This window comes from Balaenoptera ricei, chromosome 4 (assembly GCF_028023285.1).
Source record: "Balaenoptera ricei isolate mBalRic1 chromosome 4, mBalRic1.hap2, whole genome shotgun sequence".
Classification (NCBI taxonomy): Eukaryota; Metazoa; Chordata; class Mammalia; order Artiodactyla; family Balaenopteridae; genus Balaenoptera; species Balaenoptera ricei.
The window spans coordinates 93894157-93914871 of record NC_082642.1 but is presented as its reverse complement, the minus strand read 5'-3'; the positions used below and the strand labels follow the sequence as shown (position 1 = coordinate 93914871).

The 20715-nt window shown below is 37.4% G+C and overlaps 2 protein-coding genes across 4 annotated transcripts in view; one reads left to right on the top strand and one right to left on the bottom strand.

Annotated features, from left to right (window-relative positions):
- Positions 1–16039, top strand: part of SLC15A2 (solute carrier family 15 member 2) — a 37182-nt gene extending 21143 nt beyond the window's left edge. For both annotated transcript variants that reach the window (XM_059920998.1, XM_059920997.1), the window contains 11 exons: positions 1026–1058; positions 1786–1874; positions 3004–3085; positions 3661–3795; positions 4738–4902; positions 5056–5102; positions 6717–6827; positions 7497–7593; positions 13015–13161; positions 13736–13840; positions 14187–16039. In XM_059920998.1, coding sequence (XP_059776981.1) covers positions 1026–1058; positions 1786–1874; positions 3004–3085; positions 3661–3795; positions 4738–4902; positions 5056–5102; positions 6717–6827; positions 7497–7593; positions 13015–13161; positions 13736–13840; positions 14187–14363 — 1188 coding nt within the window. In that variant the 3' untranslated portion in view covers positions 14364–16039. The remainder of the gene's footprint in view (positions 1–1025; positions 1059–1785; positions 1875–3003; positions 3086–3660; positions 3796–4737; positions 4903–5055; positions 5103–6716; positions 6828–7496; positions 7594–13014; positions 13162–13735; positions 13841–14186) is intronic.
- ILDR1 (immunoglobulin like domain containing receptor 1) overlaps positions 4862–20715 on the bottom strand; it is a 78369-nt gene continuing 62515 nt past the window's right edge. The window contains exon 7 of one of the 2 annotated variants that reach the window (XM_059921002.1): positions 4862–5222. In XM_059921002.1, coding sequence (XP_059776985.1) covers positions 5037–5222 — 186 coding nt within the window. In that variant the 3' untranslated portion in view covers positions 4862–5036. The remainder of the gene's footprint in view (positions 5223–20715) is intronic. The other variant, XM_059920999.1, reaches the window with a different exon arrangement.

The window sequence follows — 20715 nt, the reverse complement described above, 5'->3', positions numbered from 1 at the left end:
GTCTATCATTTTCTTTATAATCCATATTAAGGAGAAATTTCTTTGTGTTTTTGCCTGAAAAGTGACATAAGATCATAAGAGATGTGTCTTTAGCATGAAGATCCTGAGTAGGCAAAGTAAAGAAAGCAAATCTAGAAAGAAAAAACAGAATCTTATCTTTAGAAATCAGAAATGTAAGGATGGAAAGGTTTAAATGTATACAAAGAAGCATTGAGAGGGTAGCAAATGAAGTGATAGAGCCTAGGGGAGTGGATGTTTTCTTCCATCTAAGCCTGGCCAGGGCACAGCGGGTTTGATTGCTGCTACAACACAATTGGCACCATCTCTTAGGCAGGGCTAACAGCAGAGGACCCAGAGGTGGGATATTTTGTACATGGATACAGAAATAACGGGAAAATTGTAAACATTATTTCCTCTTTTTCCAATTTCCATTCATTGGCAAAAAGTCTTCTCTCATTTGTTCCCACTTCCTAGATTATTGTATTGTTCTTCTATTGTCTCAGTTGTGAAGAGGGCAGGGTAGAATGATGCCAGGGTTTTATGATGCCAGTCTGTTTGGAGCCTGCTTAATATAATTTCACTTTTTTCCTTCCCCTGGCTGTCCAGGATTTACCATGTTTGTCCTCTTTTTGACCTCCTGGAGAACAACTTCAGAAACACTGTGTGTCAGTGGGAGTCTTCACCCTAACCATGATGTCTTGTCCTTCGTATTATTACCACCTACGACTGCAGTTACTGAGATGAATAAAAAACACACTGACTCTATTCTCTTTCAAGTTAAAGAAAGTATAATGCACAGAAAATAAGATTCTCCCTTAAGCCCATCTGCCTTCAGGAGACGTAGCCTAAAGCCATTCCCAGTCTCTTTCCCCACGTACTCTTACAAGGATAATAGTGATCCTGAACCAAAGACCTGATGGATTTTACCTTACCGCTTCTCACCTGCTAATTAGCAAGATGGTTGATCTAGGCTTTTTTTTTGTCTTTAGGCCACCATCTTAATGTCATTTGTTATCATGTTTCAGGGTTTTTTTGTGCTTCAGCCTGACCAGATGCAGGTAGGAGACTTCTCTATAGTGCCGGGTACTTATTTCTTTCCTCATCTACACCATTGCCTGTAGTAGTAGGATTACCAACCATAATTTGATGTTTTTTTCCTTGTATGCTGAGGAGAGCTAAACATAGGGATGAAAATATTCTCTTTAAGCCCCACACTTCTCTTTCACATCCTCTGTTAAGTAAGTAGCTCCTGATCAACTCAAGGGAGACTGAGTTTTGAGCTCACAGGGCAAGTATAAGCACTGGATTTTTTTCCATGTCAAGTATCATGGAAATATTGTCAAAGAAAGTATAAGGCTTTGTTGTGTGAGCAACAAAATCAGAATCTCTGTTTATTGGTGACTCCCAGGTATTTTTTAAAACTCTTGTTCAACAATCCCCAATTCTTCCTTCTCTCATTCCTTTCTCCTGGCCTTGACATTTTTCCCTTGGCTGTGGTGCTGAAGAAGATAAGTGAAAATGGGAGGGGAAAGCTCCCAGTTGATTGACAGAAAAACAGGTTCAGAGTGAAACTGGTTCCTTGGGATATTTGGAAGCTAATGTGCTATGCAGGGGAAATAGAGTCTTGGGTGTAAAGAGACTGAAAGATGTGGAATCATTCTGTACATAGTATGATGAAAGTGTGTTTGGATGTGAGAGAGAGTGCACACATGCAAATGAGAGCACATGCTCACACTCATGATAGAAGAACACTTGTAACTAATCCTTTTTACCATGGTGTTACAGGTACTAAATCCCTTTTTGGTTCTTATCTTCATCCCATTGTTTGACCTTGTCATTTATCGTCTGGTCTCCAAGTGTGGCATTAACTTCACGTAAGTGCTCACTATGCCTATGTTACTCCAAACTGACTCAACATTTGCCCAGTTTGATAAAGAGTCAATATCTTTTCTACTTAGTGATGATTTGTTTTGATTTATCATTTTTCTGCTTCTGTTTATCCATGTTAGATTAAACGCCTGTTAATACTGGAGGACGGGAATTAGATCTAATTAATTCTTATGATAGAGAGTCCAAGCCATTACTACAGACTTACATATGTGATGTTGAAGAGTTAGGACTATACTTCATGGAAAGTCAAAAGTATGTGAGATTAGGCTCCTAAACCAACTTGTTGCTTTGTTCTTGAAAGTTGCCTCTTCAAAGAAGTCCAAAGCCTTTGAGGATAACTAATCCCTTTAAATCTTCTACTGTCCCTATGAAACAAATGGGGGACCTCATAAGAGTGGGGATAGAATTGTCCCTAATTACTGCTTTCCCCCCCTTCTAAATAGAAGTGTTATTCTTTGTAAAGTTTGACAGAGGAGGGTGTTAAGTCTTCTCTAATTTCTGATTTAATAGCAATTTCCTTTTGATAACCACTTACCATATTCAAATGACCTTTTGTCATTTACTCATTCATTGAGCAGTTTATTGAGTTCAGCACCAAGTGCTATGCAAATGTAAAAGCACAAATCTTGCTCTTAAGGTGTTTACTCTTTAGTAAGGAAGCTAGAAAATATGCAAGGTTAATTATTGCAACAAGGTGAAATATGTTAAGTGCCCTAAGAAGGAAAGCAAAGTGCCAGGGAAATGCAGAGATGGAAGAGAGATGGAAGAGAGAGGCCAGGGTCAAGAAAGACTTCTGAAGAAGAGGAAAAGGAGGTAATAATATATAGTGACTAGTATATGGTAAATGTTCAGTAAATCTGGCTATATTACTATTATTTTTGTTATTATGACATAATGGATTAAAAAAATCATAAGCAAAGATAGAGGGAAAAATTTGGTGCATTACAGAGGACAATTCAGTATGACTCAGGTAAAAGTAGAAAGAAGGTTGTTTGAAGGGGAGGCAATACTTTGAAAAGTAATTGGGACCAAATTAGCTAAGCTTAGGGGGTTTAGATTTTATTCTTTAGAGTCTAGAGTTTAGCTATAATTGTCTCTTTCTTTCCCCTATAGATCACTTAGGAAAATGGCTGTTGGTATGATCCTAGCATGCCTGGCCTTTGCAGTTGCTGCTACTGTAGAGATAAAAATTAATGTGAGTACAATAAATCTTAAGCCATGAGGGCAGGACCATACCTATTTTGTTCACTTTTCTGACTTGTTCAATCTTGATTCCCTGGGCCCTAAGCACAGTACCTGTTTTAAAGAAGGTGCATAATAAGTGTTTGTGGTAAATGAGTAGATACAGGGGTAGAGCAGCAGTGCAAAATGAAGCCCACCTCCCACCTGAGTGATTCAGAGTATATTGTCAAGGAATTTCTAAACACCGGTATCCAAGATATATAACCATCTCTTAGATAGCTTACCAGACACTCAAACAAATAACTTTTGGCAGATTGAATAGCCACTATTAGGGAATGATGTATGAGGCCACGGCTGAGTCAAAAAGCATGGAGTTTGTTACCTGGCATCAGTGCTTGCTATATTGAGCTGGTATTTCCCCCTCCAAACTGCCTTCAGAGTTTTCTAAGCCAAATGCTCTTTAGAGGTAGAAAACTGTGTCCTCCTGACTAGATGAGCTAGGCTGTCGAGAAAGGACTGAGGTATGTGTTCTCATGGTATCTGAAGGGTTATTTGTTGGTAATTCTAACATGTGTTCTCTGTCCTAAGGAAATGGCCCCACCCCAACCAGATTCCCAAGAGATTTTCCTACAAGTCTTGAATCTGGCAGATAATGAGGTGGAGGTTACAGTGCTGGGAGATGAAAACAACTCTCTGTTGGCAGAGTCCATCAAATCCTTTCAGGTGACGTATGGACTTGAATGAATCAGAAATACATTCAGATTATGCGCCAAGGCAGCAGCATAATACAGTGGTGAAGAGCGTGCACTTGGGGAGTCAAACTGCCCCAGTCCAATTCCTGGTTCTGCCACTCCCTAGCTATAAGACCCTGAACAGGTTATTTGATCTCTAAGCCTCAGTTTTAGCATCTGTAAAATGGCAATAATTTTTATGTCATAAGCTGTTGTAAGGATAAATATTATATGTAAAGTGCTTAGCATAATGTCTGGGACATTGTAAGCTCTCAATAGGTTGTAATTTGTCTTATTATTTCAAACTGCCTTGTAACACACACCCTGTGGAAGAGTTTGGCTTGCATATTTTCACTACTATATTATACATATTCTGAAATATTCATTTAAAAATATTTTTTAAATAATAAAAGTAATATACGTTTATTGTAGAAAATAGGGGAGTATGTCAAAAGATATAAAAACCACCTATAAATCCATCACATGGAGATAATAATAGTTAGCATTTTTGTATAAATGAATAAACAAATTTTTAAAAAGTGTTGAAACACTATATGTTGTATTGACCTTGATTTTTTTCTTAACATTAACTGCATCATAAGCATTTTCCCATGCCCTTAGGTAAACTTTGAGAATGTGATTTTAATGGATACATAATATTCTATTCTGTGGCTATAACATGGTTTAGTAAAATATTTCCTTATAGGTATTTAATTTTTTTTGTTATTATACATAATTCTATAATGAACATCCTTACTCATAAACCTTTATTCAAGCCTCTAATTACTCCTATGGTATATTTCTAGAAATGGAATTACTAGGTTAAAGGGTAATGTTGAAAGTATCTAATGAGGTCACCTGCCCTGGGTTACTATGAGATTGTGATGTCCAAGATGGGGTAGAAGGTGAGTGTGACAGGCTCTTCATTCTATAGAAAATGCCACACTATTCCAGACTCCACCTGAAGACAAAAAGCCAGAATTTCCACTTCCAACTGAAATATCACAATTTGTCTGTCTACACTGAGCATTCTGTGGAGGAGAAAAAATGGTACACTCTGATCATTCGAGAAGATGGGAGAAGTATTTCTAGCATGATGGTAAGTTGAGGAATGGCCTAGTTTCCAAATTATCTTAGAGTATGATGACTGGGCTCATCAATATCTTACCAAGGATATGACTGATGATCAAAGTTTCTGATTATCAGTTCCCTCTTGTCAGCTGTAACTGATTTTTACTTCCCTCTGTTGTAGGTAAAGGATGAAGAAAACAAAACAACCAATGGGATGACAGCCATGAGGTTTGGATGCCAAGGAGACCCAGGCCTCTCTGTTCTCTTGAATCTTGGGTCTCTTCTGATCTGTGGGGCTTCACATAAAGAGACTTCACATTCTACTTGTCTTGTACAGGGATTCTCTTCCTAGAATGTCAAGAGAATTAGTGTCAGAAGGCATTTCCCAGGGCAGTGAGAAGCATAGATTCAAAACCAAGTCTTTTGGCTTGCTTTCTCCTGTGGTATTCAAAGATGACCCTGTATTTATGTACGCCCCCTGTGCTCTGCAACATAAATCTCTTCTGCTGAATTGTATCCACTTATCTTGCTCTTAGGAAAATAACTGAATTCTTTCCTCTCTGTGATCACCAGAGAGAAATTTAGAAGTAAGCAAATAATCCTCCCTTCGTTATTGGTAGTTGAATATCTTTTATAGTTACTGTGTTTTTAAAGTAAAATTTAAAATAAACCTATAGAGGCCTCATGGTTTAGTAAAGGCAACACACTTGGAGTCAAAAGACTTGGTTTTGAATCTAGATAAGGCTGAAGGTCTTGTTAGACAGCCTGGGACATTTACAGAAATGGAGCCCTGAAGGGGTCACCTGCTCACTGGGGCAGGAATCTGACATGAAATAGACAGATGCATGTGCCTATTAGATGGTTGCTGTTGAGAATAGCATTTTAGAGGAGAACTTTCAATGAAAAGTTTGAATTTCACTGAAGGGTGGAACAGTCATAATAATCTGCTTTTGCATATGCAGCTTCAGAAAAAGTAAACAGATCAAAATAAGTAAGACAACAATGAGGATAGGACTTCCCTGGGTCAGAGAGCAATGGGAACCTCCAGGAAGGATGAAAGGGAGCAATTTCTAGGTTAGTGCAGGATGATTGAATGTCCAGAAATCAATATCAAGGATTTTAGAGGGAACTGCCCTTCTAATCCCATGGGCCAGGGACCAACGCAAATGCTACCAGAAACCCAAACTGAGGGAGCAATTTAGCAGCCTGGGTTCAAAAGACTAGAAAGATGGTTCTGAAAGAGTCCAGGGTTATCTGCAGACCCAAAACAATGATAGTTCAACCTACTGTGGGCTGGGAGTCTGAGCTTTGCATAAGTCAAATCAGACTTCATTTGTAAGAGGATAAAGTATCAGTTTTATATAAATACTGGTATGTATTTATACATACATGTGTATATATATATATATATGTATATATATATATATATACATATATATATATATACACACATAATTATTTTTCTTAGTGGAGTCTCAGTTGATGAATTACACCATTAGAAGAGGGAAAGAAATTAGGTGCAGCTAAGGTGGGTTAGTAAGGAGACTCGGACTGCCATGGGTGATCACAATAGTGTCATCCCAGCTGAAATCAGGTGAGAGTGTGGCAGATAAAAAGCTAATACCTGAGGAAAGAAAAGGTTAGGGACAGCTAAGACTACTGATTGCTTCTTACATGTGAGTTCGTTTATTCACCCAGTTAACAATATACATCACGTACCTTTTATGTGCCAGCCACTGTTCTAGGCACTAGGCATATAGCAGTAAACAAAACAGAAAAGGCCCCTGCCCTTTTATCAGGTGGGAGAGTTAGTCTGATCTGTAACAATGTCTCTACCCTTAGGTTTGTTAACACTTTGCATGAAGAGATCAACATCTCCCTGGGTACAGATAGCTCCCTCCGTGTTGAAGAAGACTATGGTGTGTCTGCTTACAGAAGTGTGCAAAGAGGAGAGTAAGAGCATTACCCTTGTAATTTTACTTTTATCAACAACTGTTTTTTAAATGCTTTCTTTGCATATAGGTGGGAGGATTAGGTATATCTCAGCTAATTTTAAATACACACAGATTCCTGCTCTCTTTCGACCTTTGCCTCCTTCCCTCAGTCTCACCTTTTTCTGCACAGATATATTGAGATCATGCTTGTTGTAAAGGCCATACTGTATAGTCAACAGGCCATCTCTGGGAGGTTTGCCAGTTTATTATTGGCTTCCACTCCTACCCTTTGGTAACTCCTATTAACACCTCCTTCGAGCTTATCCTTTCAGGTTCACTGTTTTATGCTGTTCCACTAATTCATAAGACTTAGAAGAGAAAAATTCGTAAAATTTAGATGAGAAGACTTAGAGTCTGAAGTTCACAAAAGAAGAGAATTTGTGCCTTCTGCATTCAGGTTTAAGGTGAAAAAAAAAATTAGCCAACAGACAATGAAAAGCTCAGATCAGGGGTAGAAAACATCTGACATGAAAATAATTCACTCTGAGACTCCTCTCCTCAAAGAGAAATGGTAGCTTTGCTGATTGATTCACCATCAGTAGAGAGATGAAATCACTCTTTCCTCCAGAGATGGGAGTGCTTTTCTAAACTGTAATGTTGATTCTAACCTAAATTTATCCTGTTCCAGATATCCTGCAGTGCCTTGTAGAACAAAAAATGAGGACTTTTCACTGAATTTGGGTCTACTAGACTTTGGTGCAGCTTATCTGTTTGTTATTACTAATGTAAGTAGCTCATGGCCACCCTTACTCTCTCCTTCCATATATCTGTATCTATATTTATGTCTATATAACTATATCATATCTATATATATATATAAATCTATATCTATCTGAATCTGTATCTATCCTGGGACCCAAAGAAGACTCTGTGGCAAGACAGCATCACATACTTATTTCTAGTGTAAGGTGATAGTTTCTGTAGTGACTTTAGAAAACCTACTAAGGTCTCCATGAGGACTTAAAAGAGATAACATTGGCAACAGGCACAGGGTCTTGGGGAATGGTAGACATAATTTATCCTGAGTCATTGCTATGAGGTGACATGGTCTGCTGCAGTCTCATTATGGCCCCAAGAAAACAATAATTGTTTAGGTCTTCTTGACTGACTCCACATGCGGGTCTCCTAGCTCCTTGGAAACTGATCTGCTAGCATATCACAGTCTGAAATACCAAGACTGGTAGCAAATGTCAATCTCTACACAAAGTTTAGGGAATGAATTAACTGTGCTCCATCAAAAGCAATTGTCTCAGCACTCAGGACATGACACCTCTGAATTTTAATTCTGATGTGAATCTTGATTCTAATTTTATTTCATTACTTTTGACATTGTATTAAATATAAAAAGAAGACAGTGAATAAGAAAAAGATGGAAAATTTCTAGAAGTGTGATGAGAATAATCTGTAAAGTTTTTTTAATTTTAATTAATTTAATTAGCATATCTTTAGTATGCCATTTTTTATTACAGCTTTATTGAGATATAAGTCATATACCATACAGTTCACCCACTTAAAGTGTATAATGGTTTTCAATGCACTAACATATTCAATATATATTGTATATTCAATACATATATAGAATATATTTTCAATAATGTATGTTCAATGGTTTTTAATAAATTCACAGAGTTGTGTAATTTTAGAACATTTTCATCATTCCAAAAAGAAGCTTAGCAGTTACTCACTATTCCCCCCCATACCCTCTAACACTAGCGACCACTTGTTTACTTTCAGTCTCTATAAATTTGCCTATTCTGCCTATTTCGTATAAATGGAATGATATAACGTGGCCTTTTGTGTCTGGATTCTTTCATTTAGCATATTTTTTAAGGTTCATTCATATAGCATACATCAGTACTTCATTTCTTTTTATTGCCCAATAATATTCCATTTTATAGGTATAACACATTTTATTCATATTCATCAGTTGATGAACATTTGGTTGTTTTCACCTTTTGACTAACATAAATAATGTTGTTATGAACATTCATGTACAAGTTTTTGTGTGGACATATATTTTCACTTCTCTTGGGTGGAATTGTTGGGTCACATGGTAACTCTATGTTTAACCATTTGAGGAACTGCTGCTAGACTTTTCCAAAGTGAGCATACATTTAACATTCCCACCAATAGAAGGTGGCAATTTTTCTACATCTTTGCCAACACTTGTTTTTCTATCTTCTTAATTATAGCCATCCTAGTAGGTATGAAATGATATTTCATTGTGGTTTTTATTTATATTTTCCTGATGACTAATGATGTTCAGCACCTTTTTATGTACTTTTTGGCCATTTGTAATCTGCTTTGGAGAAATGTCTATTCAAATTCTTTGCCCAATTTCTAATTGGGTTGTGTTTTAATTATTGAGTTGTGAGCATTCCTTATGTATTTTTTTTTTTTTTAGAAATTCACGTTCTTATTGATTGATTGATTGATTGATTGATTGATTGCTGTGTTGGGTCTTCGTTTCTGTGCGAGGGCTTTCTCTAGTTGCGGCAAGCGGGGACCACTCTTCATCGCGTTGCGCGGGCCTCTCACTATCGCAGCCTCTCTTGTTGCGGAGCACAGGCTCCAGACGCGCAGGCTCAGTAATTGTGGCTCACGGGCCCAGTTGCTCCGTGGCATGTGGGATCTTCCCAGACCAGGGCTCGAACCCGTGTTCCCTGCATTGGCAGGCAGATTCTCAACCACTGCGCCACCAGGGAAGCCCTACCTTATGTATTTTAAACATAAGTCAATTATCAGATATATATTTGCAAATATTTCCTCCCATTCAATAGGTTGTCTTTTTAACTTCCTTAATGGTGTCCACTGAAGTACTAACATTTTTAATCTCTATGATGTTCAATTTATCAATTTTTTTCTTTGATTGCTTGTGCTTTTGGTGTTACATCTAAGAAACCATTGCGAAATCCAGTGTCATGAGAATTTATGCCCATTATTTTCCTTTAAGAGTTTTATAGTTTTACCTCTTATATTTAGGTCTTTAATCCATTTTGAGTTCATTTTTGTATATGATGTGAGCTTGGGGCTTAACTGCATTCTTTTGTATGTGAATATCCAGTTGTCCCAGCACAATTTGTTGAAGACTCGTCTTTTCCCGTTAAATGGTCTTGACATTTCTTGTCAAAAGTCAATTGACCAGAAATGTGAAGGCTTATTTCTGGATTCTCAATTCTATTCTATTGATCTATATATTTATTCTTGTGCCAGTACAATAATCTCTTGGTTACTGTTATTTTGTAGTAAATTTCAAAATCAGGAAGTATGAGTTTTTCAACTTAGTTCTTCCCTTTAAAGATTGGTTTGGCTATTATGGGTCCCATGAATTTTCAGATGAATTTTAGGATCAGCTTAGGATCAGAAGCCAGCTGGGATTTTTGAGAGGGATTGCACTGAATCTGTAGGTGATTTTGAGTTTTGCTATCTTAACAATATTGTCTCCTGGTCAGTGAACATGAGATGTTTTTCCATTTATTTAGGTCTTCCTTAAGACCTAAATTTTTCAACAATATTTTGTAGTTTTTAGAGTATAGGTTTTACATTTATTTTGTTAAATTTATTCCTAAGTATTTTATTCTTTATTTTGCTGTTGCTAATGTAATCATTTTCCTAATTTCATTTTTAGATTGTTCATTGCAAATATGTAGAAATACAATTGATATTGATCTTGTGTCCTGCAACCCTACTGAACTCATTTGATAGTTTTAATAGTTTTTTAGTGGATCCCTTAGGACTTTCTACATACAAGATCCTGTCATCTGCATAAAGAAGATTTACTTCTATCTTTTCAGTGTGGATGACTTTTATTTCTTTTTCTTGACTAATTGCTCTTGCTTGAACCTCCAATACAGTATTGAATAGAAGTGGTGAGAGTAGACATCCTCCTAGGGGGAAAGCATTCAGTCTTTTATCACTAAGTATGTTAGCTGTGGGGTTTTCATAGGTATTTATCAGGTATCAGGTTAAGTTCCCTTCTATTCCTAGTTTGTTGTGGGTTTTGTTTGTTTTTTACTCTGAAGGGGGGAGGTTGAATTTTGTCAAATGCTTTTTCTGTGTCTATTGAGATAATCATATGGTTTTCTATTGATATGGTATATTATATTAATTGATTTTCTGATGTTAAACCAACCTAGCTGTATTAGTTTTCTAGGGCTGCTGTAACAAAGTACCACAAGCTGAGTGGCTTTATCAACAGAAATTTATTTCCTTACAGTCATAAAGGCTAGAAGTCCAAGATCAAGGTGTTGGTAGAGCTGGTTCCTTCTGAGAGCTGTGAGAAAGAATCTGTTTCATTTAGCTTCCTTTAGCTTCTAGTGGTTTTCTGGCAGTATTTGGTGTTTCTTGATGTGTAAAAGAATCACTCCAGTCTCTGCCTTCATCTTCTAATGGAGTTCTCCCTGTATGTTTGTCTATGTTCAAATTTCTCTTATGAGGACACCAGTCACATTAGATTAGAGCCCACCCTAGTGACCTCATTTTAACTTGACTAATTCTATCTGTAACAACCCTATTTCTAAATAAGGTCACATTCTCAGGTACTAGGGGTTAGGACTTCCAACATGAGTTTTAGGGGGACACAACTCAACCCATAACACTTGCATTCCTGGTGTTTTCCTTCTGTCTCTCATATACTGCTCAAGATAGAGGCTATATATATTGTTTCTGAATGCCAGGATAATAAGCATCTAGAGTAGAGATCATATATTAGAGGCCTGAGGGCCCAGTTCCTCACGTAGTCCTGTTTTGTTTGGTCTGTACAGTCTTGACAAAAATAAAAATAATTATTATTAATTGACAATATTTAAAATTAGAGTGATTTTACCTAAGAAACTGGAATCCTTACATTTCTTAAAAACAAAATCAGAAGATTCTATAACAGGTATTACCATGTCAGTTGGCTGGTGCTATAGTGCCTGTACACTTTAGATGGGGCTGGGCTGTCCAGTTCACCATAGTCCCTATCATTACCATTCAGCCTGCTTTGTTTAGTTAATTACCTGCCTGTGTGTATTTGAGAATGTGACCTTGATTTACAAGCTCAGGTCACAGTCTTCTCTTAGGCTAAGAAAACCCAAATATATGCCCAGGTATTGTTCACAATACCAACTAAAACAACATTTGCCTTACTACATTTCAAACGCAATGGGTTTTGACTCAGAGAATCAAGGGCATTTGGACATCAAAGACTTTTGATTTCAGGGACTTTTGACCTATATGTTTTAGCTCCGCTATTTTTATCTCATGATATATCCAGATATTACACTGGCTATCTAATAACACTTACTACCTAATAACTTGGTTTTACTCCAACAAAAATACATAATTCCAAAAATTTAATTCCATTATTGTAAGAAATATTAGTAAATATAATCTATATAAAATAAAACCAACTACAGCTAAAAACCTGCATGTAATAAAAGTAATTTTAGATGAAAAAAGAATTGTAGAATCGTGTATATTGGTAACATTAATAACAAAAAATTGACCCTGAAAAGATTCTTTTTGACCAAAATTTTACAGAAAAATTGCATCTTTTTGACAAAATTTGAATGTGTAAGATTTGAGTTCAAAAATAATGGCTAATAAATAGAATTCAACATAGCAAGTGGTATTTGATATGGATTTTAAAACATTGATCAAGAAAATCTTCAATGTAAGGGTTACCAAGAAAATAACTCATTTTGATAAAAGTAATTTTAGTAAAATAGATATTTAAATGGAAAATGTTAGAAATAGTTTAACTGTATTTACATAGAAAATTTAACAAGGAGTTAAACTTTTCTTAAGTACATGCTTTTCTGAAAATTCATTGTGTTTGTATAATTCAGATGCCATTTTACATTTAAAATGTTGGTCAGGATCAAAATACCCAGTAGGTCAAAATGGTGGGAATCCAAAGTACAGTATCAAAATAGTCTACCATTTAAGGGCTCTGCAGTAATGGTATTTGATTGACTGAAGTCAGGGAAGTGAGTTCAGTGTTAGTGAAAGGAATTTCAAAAAACTGAAATTGTGTAGAAATTGCTTGGTAGCACAAGGATGAAAATACAATGAGGGGATGGATATAAGACCATAAAATGTTGTAGGCCAGGAATATTTACTTGAGACTCCTGACAAGCCCATTTCTTCTTTCCCTCACTAAGAGCACCAGTCAGGGTCCTCAGGCCTGGAAGATGGAATATATCCCAGCCAACAAAATGTCCATCGCATGGCAGCTACCACAATATGCCCTTGTTACAGCTGGGGAGGTCATGTTCTCTGTCACAGGACTTGAGTTTTCTTATTCTCAGGTAGGTTTTTGCAAGTGGAAGGTGGAGGTGGAGCTGTTGCTCAGAGGATGGAGTTTTAATCCCGGCACTGCCTTAATTAGGTATGTGACCCTGGCCAAGACCTCCATATTTTTTGGCCTTAGATTCCTTATGGTCCTGAACAGAGTATCAACTTGACTCCTAGGGTAATGGCAGGCGGGATCCCTATGCTGTTTGGGATCCAGAAAAGGATACTTAAATACTGAGAATAAGGGCTATGGAATCAAACTGCCCACATTCAGATTTTGGCTGCACACCTAATGTGTAACCTTGAGCAAGTGTATCTCTCTAATGCTATTTTTCTTTATGTAAAAAATAATAGTAATAGAACTTATCCCTTAGGGTTGTAATGAAGATTATATGAAATAATGAATTAAAATATTCAGTTAAGAGCTCCATCTTATTGTTACTTTGAACATTATTACCATCCCCTGAATCAATGTGATAGCTGAACTTAGTAGGGGAAGTTTTTGTGGGAGAAGTTTTCTGGATAGATGCATGGGGCATGAGGGTGGTGTAGGGAGTTTGTTTACTAACAAATTTGTGTCCTCTCTAGGCTCCCTCTAGCATGAAGTCGGTACTCCAGGCAGCCTGGTTGTTGACAGTTGCAGTTGGGAACATCATCGTGCTTATTGTGGCACAGTTCAGCAGCCTGGTACAGGTATGGACCTAAGGGAAGCAGGAGCACGTGTCTACCCAAGAATTTCCCTCCAACTTCCTCTGCTCTCTCTTCCCCCTCCCCTCTGTCTCCCACATTCCCCACTCAGCCCTCTGACTTGAGATGGATTAGATACCCACAGACTTTGCCAGAAAAATAGACATGTAAGTGGCAATAATGACTACAATAGGCCCATGCAAGGAGAGGCCAGTGAGCCCTGTCTTTTCCTGCCAAAGCTCTTCCTAAACAGGTGACCCTGGGTAAATCTGCTCCCCAGTCCTCATCCTATAAAGATCCCTTTAGTTTCAGGTTCTCCATATTCTTCTCTTATATGTATTTCTTCCTGCAGTGGGCCGAATTCATTTTGTTTTCCTGCCTCCTACTGGTGGTCTGCCTGATCTTCTCCATCATGGGCCACTACTATGTTCCTATAAAGCCAGAGGATATTCAGGGGTCAGCAGATAAGCAGATTCCCAAAATCCAAGGAAACATGATCAACCTGGAGACCAAGAAGACAAAGCTCTAATGACTCCCTGGACCCTGCCCAGACCCCAGTTCCTGACTCTGGTCTTGGCCGTCACCATCTTCAAGCATTTTTTACTCCGACTTGGTTAGAAGAGAGAAGTAGTATCATATCTGAGCTAATCTCCTCTACTTTTCTCCCATGATAGAGGCAGTTCTAGGACTGGGTTTTTCAGTACATTATAGCAAGGCCCCTGAGACTCTATGTCTTCCCATCTGTCAGTGAACTCGGTAAACCTTGTGTAGTGTTGCTGAAGCTGGCCTGCTACCTCCAAATGGCCATGAAAAACACAAGTGTATAATTGAGGTTAGTCCCTGTGGTTATCAAAGTTATGTAGGAATTGTTTTACCTGCCATTTAGAACTGCTGACCCCACTTTTTGAAGTGCTGATTTAGAGGCAAAATTGCAGAATAACAGAGAAATGGTATTTCAAGTTTCTTCATTAGCAGTGTAATTGTACTGTGTACAAGGACCTCAAGAATTGGTATGTCTGGTGTGATCTGGTCCAGGGCCTGGCTTCTCAGGTATCCAGATTTGATAAGACCTTAGTTAATTTTTCAGTACAGATAGTAGGAAACAAAATGACATTTTATTAACACATAGGAGAAGATATATCTTTCTGATAATTACAGTATTTTATCTACTAACCCAAATCCCCTTTCTCAGTACTGATAGATATTTGGAAACCAAATTAAAGATAGTAAACATGGTTCTGGAAAAGAGAACAAGTATAAATTGCAGAAGTCCTAATGAGCCATTTCTTCTACAGTGTACATTCTTCTTAGGGACTACAATGTTTCAGCCCTAGAGTGCGCCCTCCTGTGGACAGCTGTGTAGACACTAATTATAATTTTCCACCCCTGCCTTTTCAAAGTTGTTGGACCAGCTTTTTCTTATTATTACATCATCTTGCTTATTGCAACAAGTATTTAATAACGACAGTATTTTTATGAATACAACTTCCTTTTTTATTAGTACTTCCCTCGGCCTGAAAGTAGTGGATCTGTTTTGATAATTTTTCCTGTTTTACTTTTCCCAAAATTTTTAAATGCCATTTCTTCATTTAGGCCTGGATTTTCCTGTTTATTAAAAAAAAAAGTTATATTAATACTCTAGGTTTGAGCTTCTAAAATGGCAATGCTCAATGGGGGACATGGTCCCATATTAGGATTCTAACAAAATCTGGGGGTTGAGGGAAGGAGTGGTAGAACATGACAGGTTTTTGTTTGTTGCTGTGTTGGTGAAAAAATTTGAGAAATATTACCTTGCACACAATGAATGAATCAGTGGACAGACATGGGAATATCATGACTCTACAGTGTATTGCTGGGGGAAAAGTTCAGAACAGTTGTCCTAGAGAGCCTCATTTCCATTGGTTTTGCTCCATTATTCTCATCTAGAACTGTGTTGAGTCAGTCTCATGTTGTAAATGTAACAAGGAAAGTTGCTTCAGTTTCCCAAGCTTTAATACTCTAGTCTTAGTTACCAAGTTTTCCGAAGTACCGAAGTGACAGCAACACCATCCAGTTTCCACAGATATCTTAATGTGAACCTGACTGTGCTTCTTGAGAAGATTCTCTGTTCATTTTTGAGCAGCTTTAACTCAATCTGTTCTATGAACTATTGTTTCAAGAGATATTAACAGTGCTCTGTGAATAAAAGTTTTTATGGATAAATAACTTTTGGAAATGAAGCATATATATCTTCTTCTTAACATTTGCATATTAAGGATTCTGAGATATCCTTCAGTAAAGACACAAGACACTTTGTTTAGTCTCACATGGTATAGTGTTCTGCAGAACACTGACTTGGGAAAAACTGGCAGGCAATTCTTCCTTATGTTGAACTGAAAGCTTTCTCTTTGGAACCTCCTACCATTGGTTCTTTCCTTTATGGCTAACAAGAATAAGCATAAACCTCTCTTTTATGCAGCAGAATTTCTGCTATTTGGGGAGAATTTTCATGTCGCCTCCCCAGTCATCAAGTAAGTATTCATCAAGCTAAAGATTCTCAGTTTTTTTTCATGGCTCTTCACAGGGCATAGTCCAGTTCTTTCACAACTGTTTTTCCACTTCTGAAAAATATCCTTTCCCTGAAATGTAACAGTGGGTCAGAATCCCTCTTAATATGTGATATCTGAAGCCAAATATGTACAGCATTCCAGAATTGGTTGGACCAGAAGAACCTGCTTTTCTCCAAACAATACACTTCTGTTAATGTAGCCTTAGGTAACATTAGATGTTTTTGGCAACTGCATCACAATGTAGGCTTACCTTTTAATCACATGGTTGGTTAAAACCTCAAAATTTTTTAAGAGAGTTATTTTTTTATTCAAATACATCTTTGAGTTTCACTATATGCCATTCATTGAGTTAGGTGTTGGAAAAACAAAGATGAGTAATCTGCTATACCTGTGTGCAAGGTTACCTCACTCATCTTGACTAGCTGTCAAGATCTTAGAGGGTACACGGGGCTTGAGGAAGTAATGGAATACTGAGGAAGAGCAAGAAGGACAGTATGACAGGAGTGGAGTAAGTAAGGTGCAAAGAGGTAGAGGATGCAGTCCCAGGAAGCTAGGGACCAGATTATGTGGGGCCTGTGGCCATGATAAGACATTTTGATGTTATTCTAAGTGAGATATGAAACCGTTGGAGGTTTAGAACATGGGGATGACATAATCTGACATTCTCTAAGATCAATTTGGCTGCTAAGTAGAGAACTGTCTGTAAGCAGGAAGGAATGGAAGCAGGGAGTCCAATTAGGAGATACTTATAATAGTCCAGGTAAAACATGATATTTAGCCAAGGTGGTAGCAGTGGAGGTGGGGAGAAATGGCTTGACTTGGAATAAATTAAATTATCTTTAAGGTAGGACTGACATGAATTGAATATGGTTTGCATATATGATTTGAAAGAAAGAAATCAGTGCTGACTCTTAGATTTGAAGGCTCGGGTAATGAGGATGAATGATGGTGCAATTTTCTGAGAGTAGGGAAGACTAGGGCAAGAATAGATTTGGGGTGTAAAGTAACTAAGAGTTTTGTGCATATTGAACTTCAGATGCCAATAAGGTATCCAGTTGGAGATGTTGAGCTGGCAGTTTTATGAGTCTGAATTTCAGTTAAGAGCCTGGAGCTGGATATATAAACTTGAGAGTCATCAGCATATAAACGGTATTTAAAGGCATGACACTGGAGCAGATATCCTAGGAAGTAAACGTATACAGAGAAGAGGTTCAAGGTCTAGTCCTGGGGTTTCCCAACATTAGAGATCTAGAAGAGGAGGATCCAGAAAAGGTGATGAGAATGAATGATTTATGAAGTAAGAGGAAAACCAGGAGAATGTAATTTAATTATACATTGTTTATTACAATTAGATAAAACTAAAATGAAAAAGAAAATCATTGACCTAAAGGAAGCACATGTTCCTCTTTTCTATGTAAGTTTACCTGAATTCTTTTGCCTCCATGGTTTAATTCAATTTAATGGAACTTTTTTTTTTTAACCTGAGAGACATTATGTCAGAAGCTATGGGAGAAATCAATTGGAATAAATAGAGTCCCTACTCTTAAGGAGTTTGCAGTAGGAAGATAAGGCATGTACCTAAATAACTATCATGTAAATAAAAATTAGTGTAATAATTTTCATTTGTTTAGCATTTTACTTTTCACATGCATTATTTCAGTCCTGTTTACTGAAGATAGAATGTCACCTATACCAAGGAAATTACAAAATATTACGAAAATTCATAAGAAGGAGAGATTACTTCTGGCCACGGGAATTAGGGAAGGATTCATGGAGTAGATAGTGTATTAGGCTTGACCTTGAAGGTGACTAGAATTTGGACATGGAAGCAAGGGACAAGACAGCATTGCAGGTAGAGAGTCCCTCACAAGCAAAGGTGAAGAGGCAGGAATACAAAACATTGGGAAAATGATGAGTAGCCTGATTTGTGTGGAGTAGAGTGTGTGCAGAGTAGTAGTGGGAGATAAGGCTGGAGAAGTATATAAAAATATGTTGGAGTCTTCCACATCCATAGACATAAACATTAACACCAATTCTTTGGCTCCTTTTTAATGCCAGTGATCTCCATTTTACTTTATCTAGGGTAACTCAGTCATCCTCAAACTCAACTATATCTTAAACTTAAACATACCTTGAAAGACTCTACCTCCAAAATCTTCAATTTTGAGATCTTCTATCCTTCAACTTTTCCTCCCCCTCTCTATTGAACTCATTGTTCATCTTCATTTTAACCTCCAATTGACACATCTCAGTTTTCTCATACTGTGTGCTAGTCTGGCCATGAAACTAGCTTGGACCTCATGATCAGTTATTATAGCTCCACATTTTAATTATGCATTTGCTACCACCTCAGAATTTTTGGCCTTCTTCACCTTCCAATGTCTTTGCCAATCTCTTCTACCACTAGGCACATATATCCATTATTTCTATTCCTATTTTTGGATTGCCTGGGAGTGCAGGAAAAAGTCACAAGACGTTGATTATGTAGTTCCAAATTCTACATCATTTACCCATTTTCCAAATTAGGAACTTAGGCATTTTCCATGATTCCTCCCTCTGCCACTTCACACATACTCAACTGATCAACAAATCTTGGAGATTCTACTTACTTAGTAGGCTTCGAATCTGTCCACTTCTCTCCTTTCCCACTGCCACTATACCAGTTAAAGCCACCATCATATCTGTAGATTATTACAACAGCCTTTTAAGTTTACTTTTCGGCCTCCAATTTTTCCTACATTACTAGCAATATGATCTTTCTTACAATGTAACCCATATTGCTTTATTGCTTAAAAACACTTCATTGCTCCCTGTTCAATCTAAACTTCTAACTTCTCAACAAGGCCATCTGACCTTGTCCCTACCTACCTAACTAGTCTCATCCTGCCACTGGCCCTTGTCAAGTTGCACACACCCCCACACACAGAGATCTGTTGAGATCTTAATTGGGATTTTATCACACCTATAGGTCAGTCTGGGGAGAGTTGGCATCTTTACCATACTGAGCCTTCCCAACCTTGAATCTTTCTTTTTTAAATGTCATCCCTTTTACTTTCTTTGGGTTTAATTTGCTTTGCTCTTTCTAACTTCTTGATATAGATACTTGGTTCATTTTTTTTTAATATAATATACACATTTAGGATAATAGTGGGGTTTTTTTTAAATAAGTTTATTTTATTTATCTATTTTTGGCTGTGTTGGGTCTTCGTTGCTGTGCACGGGCTTTCTCTAGTTGCGGCGAGCGGGGGCTACTCTTTTTTTTTTTTTTTTCCCCCACATTGAGCCGGTCTTTATTTGCATCCGTTCATTTATTCATTGGTTTATCCATTCAACACATTTTTTTTCCTTTTTTTTCTTTTAACATCTTTATTGGAGTATAATTGCTTTACAGTGGTTTGTTAGTTTCTGCTTTGTAACAAAGTGAATCAGCTATACATATACATACATCCCCATATCTCCTCCGTCGTGCGTCTCCCTCCCATCCTCCCTATCCCACCCCTCTAGGTGGGCACAAAGCACGGAGCTGATCTCCCTGTGCTATGCGGCTGCTTCCCACTAGCTATCTATTTTACATTTGTTAGTATATATAAGTCCATGCCACTCTCTCACTTCATCCCAGCTTACCCTTCCCCCTCCCCGTGTCCTCAAGTCCATTCTCTACGTCTGCGTCTTTATTCCTGTCCTGCCCCTGGTTTCTTCAGAAACTTTTTTTTTTTTTTTTTAGATTCCATATATATGTGTTAACATACGGTATTTATTTTTCTCTTTCTGATTTACTTCACTCTGTATGACAGTCTCTAGGTCCACCTACCTCACTACAAATAACTCAATTTCGTTTCTTTTTATGGCTGAGTAATATTCCATTGTATATATGTTCCACATCTTCTTTATCCATTCATCTGTCGATGGACACTTAGTTTGCTTCCATGTCCTGGCTATTGTAAATAGAGCTGCAATGAACATTGTGGTATATGACTCTTTTTGAATTATGGTTTTCTCAGGGTATATGCCCAGTAATGGGATTGCTGGGTCATATGGTAGATCTAGTTTTAGTATTTTAAGGAACCTCCATACTGTTCTCCATAGTGGCTGTATCAATTTACATTCCCACCAACAGTGCAAGAGGGTTCCCTTTTCTCCACACCCTCTCCAGCATTTAATGTTTGTAGATTTTTAAATGATGGCCATTCTGACTGGTGTGAGGTGATACCTCATTGTAGTTTTGATTTGCATTTCTCTAATGATTAGTGATGTTGAGCATGCTTTCATGTGTTTGTTGGCAATCTGTATGTCTTCTTTGGAGAAATGTCTATTTAGATCTTCTGCCCATTT